At 41.0% G+C, this 7,993-nt stretch overlaps 1 protein-coding gene across 1 annotated transcript; it reads left to right on the top strand.

Annotated features, from left to right (window-relative positions):
• Positions 1-328: 328 nt before the first annotated feature.
• On the top strand, positions 329-2,769 carry LOC106012888 (homeobox protein cut-like 1; the record flags this gene model as incomplete). Its single annotated transcript, XM_013087146.2, is given in 1 exon segment — positions 329-2,769. A coding segment is annotated over 1 exon segment (1,371 nt), but the record flags the coding sequence as incomplete, so codon positions are not given.
• Between the last annotated feature and the right edge of the window lie 5,224 nt (positions 2,770-7,993).

The raw sequence follows: 7,993 nt of genomic DNA on the forward strand, positions 1-7,993 counted from the left end.
CCCTTCCCCATAATGTATTGTTAACTTCTTCTTTTGAATGAGTTGAAAAATTGAAGAAAAAAGGGTCATGTAGATTGAACTCATTTGTGTAAATAATGCTTGATCTTTGTATTAAATCAGGTACCTTTTGATTAGTAATGTTTTTAGTTTTATGTTTAGATATACACATTCATTTTAGAAATTTTTTATTTTTGTGTCTGCCTGTAGCTACCGCAGACCAAAAAATGTTATGTACGCTAAAACGTAGTATGAATGCAGTATGATTTATGAATTTTGATGTGGTACTTAAATTTGTTTTCAAATGAGTTTTTTCTGTTTCGTTTTTACAGCACACCGGCGTCGTAAAAGCAGCATGGAGGACCGATGCTTCGACTCACCCACCCAGCCCAAGCGGCCGCGGGTTTTCTTCACGGAGGACCAGAAGGATTCGCTGCGCCAGGCGTACGCCCAGGACCCCTACCCCAACCAGAGTACCATCGAGAGCCTGGCCAAAAGCCTCAACGTGGGCGTGAAAACGGTCATCAACTGGTTCCACAACCACCGCATGCGGGCCAAGCAGCAGCACCATACAGGCACGGGTTCGAACCCTGGTGGGGGCGGTGGTGGGACGGGGAGCAACGACCCCTCCATCAAGTCGGAGCCGGACGAGAGCTCCAACCAGAGCGACATGTCCAGCGTGTCGGGCGAGGTCAGCGCCAACTCTACTCCCGTCACCGGCAGCCATTACTTCCACGGGGGTATGGCTCCGGCCGACCTGAACCAGTGGATGTTCCCGCAGTTTGAGGCGGTGCCCCTCATCCATAAAGTGCCTTCGTCCATCACCGACGACGATAACGGGGAGGATAATAAGGAGAACAACGTCGAGCTCGCGGACGACGACGAAATGGACGAGCCAGACGGAATGGATACCAGTAGCTGTTCCGCTGCGGCCAGCAGCAGTAATAACAATAACAACAACAACAATAATACCAAAGAGAAAGAGGGGATGGAGAGAAATGAGGAAGGGGAGGAGGGAGAAGGTTCAAGAAGTGCCGCCACCGCTGGTGGTAGTCGTGACTACAAGGGGGACAACCACAGGGATGGTTCGGCGGAGAATCGGGGCAGTAACCCCCCACCAGCAGTGCCTGGCGTTGCGACGCCTGTCGTTGGCGGCAGTGTCAACAAACGAAAACGCTCCAACCCACAGAGGGTCTTTGAGGGAGCCCAGCTGGACCGAACGGCCAGCTCTGAGAAACTGCAGCTTCGCAACGAAGCCATCGAGGAGAGCTTGGAAGGGGAGGAGGAGGAGGACGGCAATTTTGAACGTCCTGCCGAGGGTGGTGGTGGTGGTCGTGCGTCTGCAGATTCACTTAGTATTTCCGCCTCGAGAGATGCTACGCTCTGCGTAGAAATAAACGGTAGCACTAGCGGAGGTAGTGGCGGTGGGGATTATCTCGGCCGGGGATCCACTTCTTCTCCCGACAGGGATACGCCCACAAACTCATCCGCAGCGTCCTCGCGGAATGGTCCAGAAGGTACCAAAGACCCTAACGCCACCACCCACCGCATCAAAAAGATTGAGAAGATTCAGAAAGCGATCAAGTCCGCTGTAGGACATTGGGACGACGAGGAGGGAGAGAAAGAGTCCTCGTCGTCGTCGATAGAAAAAATACAGAAGCATATAAACACAAATTCGACGGACGACGATTGGGCGTTTTAGCGCCAGACTGTCGATGGTGATTGACACTGTCTAGTTTTGTCTGGCTTAGCTAGCCGCGTAAAGAGGAAGAAAAATTATCATTACCCAAGACTGACGTTCTCTCGTATTGCGATGTTTTATTATTCTGTACAAAAACAACAACGAACTATTTAGTTCAGTTGCTCTTTTGCTGTTTTGTTTTGTTTTGTAATTTTGTTTCAAAACAAGGAAGGATTGTACAAGTATGTTTTGTATAGGAATTTTTTTCTCTTTGTTTCTTAGTATTCCTCTGTTTCTGTACCCATACATTTTGCTGCAGGTGAGCATTTGGCTTGTCATATTATTTTACCCACATTGTATTACGTATGTGGGGTGTTAAAAGCTTTAACATGAATGTGAAAAGCATTCCTTATAAGAATCTATCTATATATATATATTATATACGTATATATAATAGAATGCTTTCACAGACACTGGACTTATATAATTTTTGTGCACTCTTTCTCTCTTTCTCTTCTGACAGAGTGAGTTTTGTTCTTCCTTTGTTTTTCTTGTTGGATTTATCTCAGTAGCTGGATCTGCAGGTGTTTGGGTTTTGTTTTTTTCTTTGTTTTACCCAATGAAAGTTTCTATATCAATAGTCTTTTACTTCTTTTGAGAGTGGACTCTTGGTTTAGTCTGACAGAAGCAAAGGGGTGAATAGTTACTGTTGGCTACTGGTTTTTTCTGGACCTGGTCACGTTGGTACCAGAGGGCCATTTCTTCACCAAGTGCTGGGCTCGACTGAGAGAGAAAAGTTGTGGTGGGAATTTTGCAGGTGTTAAGTTTCACCCCTTTTCTGATTCTTGCCCGTGTTTTGTCTTGGGCTGGCTGGTGTTCCATCCGCGTTGAATATGAATCTCCTCCCGTATAGTGCTTTGTCGTCCAAATCTTCAGTACTGAAACCACTGACGACAAATTTGGATTTATATGAAACAAAAATTTTATTTTCTCTCTTTACCATTTTTGCAGAGGGCAACAATTATGTCTGCGAGCATTCTCACGGTGGTTCATAGTTCTCGGAATGAAAGACTCATTGTGTAAAAGGGAAATATTTGATATCTTGTTTATTTTTTTTTAATGGATTTAGTAACCCCTACTTGAAGGAAAAGATTTTGATTTGTCTGATCAGATCTGCAAAATTTATTTGAATCTCAATTGCCATGTTGGCGCTCGGAACTGCCAAAGATCTGACATGTTTTACATTTCTTAAGAAATCTATGATGAGTGTAATGGAAAGTTTTGGGGGGGCTAGAAATGTACGATACTTTTCATCTGGAAGTAAACGGTCAGAAAAATAGTTTTTCTTTTCCCAATCTGTCCTGGAAATCGATGTGAGTGATTTTGCATTTCTTGAAAACATCGTAACGTTTAAGCACAATTTCTACAGTGCGAAACTCGCATTGACATGCTCAATATAAATAAATATGTTTTTGAACAGAGCTTATCAACAAATTAGACAGTAAATGATGATAAATAATGATAATAGTGAAAGTTAAGAATAGGTAGTAAGTAATGGGAAAATACCCTGGAAATAAAACTTATCATTTATCATTACTTGACACAGGTCAGACCTGTTGTTATGGATGGGCCATTTTGATTGTTGAGGATTTACGTTGAAATAGATTTTAATAATGTTTATGACTGCAATTTTAAGACCGATGTCTGAGTATGGTTGCTTTAATTTAAGATAGATTTTTTTGGATGGTTGTTTTGGGGTATTTCAACCTTTGCATATATATTTTGAAGTTCATAAGAAGTGTCTGCATTTCTTTTGTGAATTTTGACTGTGCGGTAGCCAGCTATAGCGGATATGTTGAGGACTTTGAGGGAGTGTCATGCCTGATGACGTATGATGTATGGGCTGGGGTTTTTTTGGTTTATGGACTAGAGTTAGGCCGTCTGGTAGCCTGCTGCCATATCTCTCTCTCTCTCTCTGCCCTCACCCAAGGTCAGTTTGGGTGTTCTTGTTGTTGCTCACTGTTGTGATGGTGGTTTTGTTGACCGGCTTGAACCTTGACTCGGTCGTTAAGACTTTTCGAAGACAGCGCACATCTAATAACAAAAGTATTAATTCCTCAGTGATTTGTCTCTCTACTTCGTTCTCTTTCTCTCTGTGTCTGTCTGTCTGTCTGTCTGTTTGTCTGTCTGTCTGTCTGTCTGTCTGTCTGTCTGTCTGTCTGTCTGTCTGTCTGTCTCTCTCTCTCTCTCTCTCTCTCTCTCTCTCTCTCTCTCTCTCTCTCTGTCTCTCTCTCTCTCTCTCTCTCTCTCTGAACTATCGTGTATCTGGGTATGTGGTCAGTATATACACTTATAATATAAATATATATAAATAACTGTATCTATCCAAAAGTGTGAGAAAGTGATGACACCCTTCCGTTCCTCTCCTTTAGTCCCAGTCCCAAGTTGTATAAAATGTCGGGGAACCAGTTTCATTTCTCATGAGTGGCAGCGAAGATGAGTCTTTTGTGTTGTGGCTTTGTTTTTTCTTTTAAAATCTGCTGTGAAAGAAGAAGGCTTCAGTTATCTTAACCCCATCAGAATGTAACTGTTTTGGGTGTTCGATTTGAAAAAAACAAACAACTGATGATGAGTTCTTTCACTTCCCCATCAGGGATGCATCTAGAATCTGTGAATGTCTCTCCATCAATTATGATATTTTTTCCTCCTCCTCCTCCTCCTTCTCCTCCCTCCTTCCGACGAGGTAAAGCACCCGCCGATTTCTCTTCTCATTTCATTGTTTCCTTCTTAAACAATGGTTCAGGCAGCATGGATTTCCTCGCTATGACCTTTCCCCTTCACTTCCTCCCTCCCTCCTTCCTTCCCCCGCCCCCAACCCGATTCTCCTTTTTTTTTTTCCCCACTTTTTCCCCTCATAGCAAATTACTTTCATTTTTTTAAAAGCATTTTTTTGGTTGATGTTTGGCTCTCCTACTCCTCTGTGGCGATACGTATGTATGTGTTTTCCAGTATGGCTTTATGTTCTGCTCTGACTTTTACAACTGCTTTAAAAAAGATACGGTTCCTTGTCCCGTCGTTTGCTGGACTTCAATGTGGAAACGTGTCGAATAGACCATTTCGTTACGATGCAGACACTGGCTCTCTCTGGAAGGGTTGTGTGTTCGATTCTCTTCTTTACCTCCTCTTTGTTGTCCGCTTTCGTTTTTATGACTGAAAGTATGTCCAGTTTTATCTAGGGGAGGTTGTTTTGATTTTAATTTGTTTCTTTTTTTTTATTTGAGCTTTTTCATCTCAGCTGAATGCCTGTCAAAGGCGCATGATGGACTAGCAAGCTCCTTTTGCTTTGGAAAGCTTTTTGATTTCTTTATTTTTTTATTTTTTTATTATTTTTTTTTTTTGGGGGGGGGGGGGGGTTCTCTAAATATCTGTTGTATTTTCTTACTTTTTAAGAAGTGCTTTTCTTTGCCATACTTCACTCCACTGTTTTTGCGATGAGGAAAAAAAAAAAATCAGCATTCCACCATCTAACTTTATAATATTTGCTTTCATCAAGGGGGATAAGAGCTTGTTTCTTTCCATCAATGTGAATTGTCATCCCTCAAATCAGGATCTTAATGCTTTTCACCTCAAATTGTCATCCTTCAAATCAGGATCTTACTGCTTTTCACCTCAAATTGTCATCCTTCAAATCAGGATCTTACTGCTTTTCACCTCAAATTGTCATCCTTCAAATCAGGATCTATAATGCTTTTCACCTCAAGCCTAGCACTTTTTCATCAGTAGAGTTTAATAAAACTTTGATCTGATCGCGTCGTCTCGCACTTCTCAAGCGTTGTACAAGGGGTAATTGACATCTGGTGTTTTATATAGTGAGACTCTCATAGTTCCTTTGTCAGAAGCGCGTCACCTTGTGATATTTCATGAAGAAAGGCATAATAGCTGAATAATAATTCATCGTGTTGGATTTGGCTTTCAATCAACGTCCCAGGGATACTTTCGCAGTATCTTCTTACATTTTTCTACTACAGTTTTGGACATTTCACATCCTGCTATTTGCTGACCGTGCTTCTCATGTATGTTGTGGTGTGCGAGGTTGACAGACCCAGGATGGGCAAGTGTTCAGGAAGCTGTGTTCATTTTTTTTAAAAGACAATTTTTTAAATCAGATTTTTGTTTCATTAAGGTGCTTTGACAAAGTAGTGCAATTAAAAATCTTTGCGTAATATTTTCATGTACTTATATACATGGATCGATCAATTTACTTAAACTTGTGTTCTGTCTTCTTGGGTTGTTTTTTTTTTCTTTGAAAGCAGATTGGATTGAGGTTCTGCAAGAGGAATTTTTTTTCTTGATTTTGTAACTTTTGGAGGGTCCCATTGCGAGATACGGGAGAAGTTGAGAAAGATTTCCTGTGGCTACCTAATGTTGCAGCTGTCGATGTGCCTTACTATTGTATGAAGGAATGGTGACTGGAAGGGTTTGGGTTTGGGGAGGACCGGGGAAGATATTACATCTTGTCCTGTGTTCACTTTTTTTTTTTTACGCCTAATTATTACAGCACGCCCTCAAGACTTTCCTTTGCCTGCTCATACCACATCCCTTTTTCCCTCTGACCTAAATCAAAATCGTGTCAATAACTTACAATGATGTGTGTGTATACAGGTTGCCAGATATATATAATATGATAACTTCCGCCTCTGTGTGTTCTTTTCACTTTTTTCGCAAAGCTACATGAGTGCAATAGAGATGAAGTGAAAACTATTGGAGTGGGGTCCTGCGTGTTTAAGACGCATCGTATGAATCAGTGGAAGGTTGTTTTTATTTTCAACCTCGAGAAGAAAGACTTTATACACTTACATGTGTTCACCATCTTGGTCAATTAGTCTCCTCATGTTTTTGTTTTTTTTCTATCTTTTACTTGAGTTGTTTTAAGAATACAAAAGTGTGTCCATGTTTATACCTTTAGTCTTCATTGTCTTAGTTCCTGATGATTTTTGAATCGTAAATTTCTCCCAGCAAGTGTTCAATTTCAAGTAAGATGGGAGTTTGTCAATCAATGTAGTGGCCTTTAACGTTTGTGGCAGGTTCCTTTATGCTGCTTTGAGTCTCAATCAGAGAAAGTGAAATTAATGTGTTCATTTTGGTGGGATCATTATATTTAAATTGACCATACAGATTTACAACTGGTTGGTAGGGTTACCTTTGATCTCGTGGATGGTTCTGTTTTTCGTTTTGGGAGGATGAGGGTTGGAAATAAATGGTTATTTTTTCTTTCGAGAGACCATTTTTTGATGGGTTGATTTTTTTTCTTAAAGTGAAGAGATGACCAGTGTTGAAGGAGGTTTTCATCTACCCGTAATCGTCAACTGCCAAAGTTTCAAAATGTATTTCTTGACTTTAAGTAAAAGCTTTCCCAGCTGGTAGGGATTTTTAACATATTTTATTTTTGTAGATCCTTGTTTTGTTGTTGGGATCATTTTTGTTTTTTGGGGGAGGGGGTGGATTATTTTATTTTCCTCTAGCTATGGTCAGTGTGCTTATTGACTTAGCCTTGTTTGGCCTTATGTAGGCCGTCGTGTTGTTCACTCAAGGTGTTCAAAACTCCGGATATTGTGTGAAAGTTGAGTTCTTTTTTGGGGCAGATTTTGGGTTCTGGGCCTGTCTTTTTTGTGTCAGGGAGCCCCCAAAATCAATGACGGTGCTTACTTTGCCTAGCTTTCCTGTTTACTGCAGTGCATTTTTGTTCTTGTTACGCCATGGTTTTTGTGGGGGGGGAATTTTTTTTCTTTTTAAAAAGAATTCCTCCCGAGTCGTGATTTCTCTTTTCCTATCAAACAGCATGTGTTCACAGACCGAGTAATCAGAATGGTTCAGTTCTTGCAAATTTTTTGGTGGTTTTTTTTTTTTTATTGATGCCAATTTGGATGTATTTTGTTCAGTTAATCTCATTTTTGTAGATAAGTCAAAACATATTTTGCATGCATGCGTCATTTACTCCCCATATTTGTTTTTTTTCTTTCCCCCATTGATTGCCTTCTACGTCCGGCATCCTCGCACCTCTAGAGGCTTTTGGAGGGAGGGAATGCCGAGTGAAGGAGTGCAATGCTTCACGTTTTTCACTGCCAGTGATGAAGTTGTGTCCTGGTCTATATTCCATTTGTACATTTTTGTGCTTTTGTTTGTTTGTTTGGTTATTTTGTTTTATGATAAACAAGTGTCTGTTTTTTGAGTCTCTCCCTCATTTTCTGTTTCTCTCTGTCTCTATCTCTCTCTTTCTCTCTCGCTGTGCCCCTCTCTCTTCTTTTGTTTTATATA

This window comes from Aplysia californica, unplaced genomic scaffold (genome assembly GCF_000002075.1).
Source record: "Aplysia californica isolate F4 #8 unplaced genomic scaffold, AplCal3.0 scaffold00551, whole genome shotgun sequence".
Classification (NCBI taxonomy): Eukaryota; Metazoa; Mollusca; class Gastropoda; order Aplysiida; family Aplysiidae; genus Aplysia; species Aplysia californica.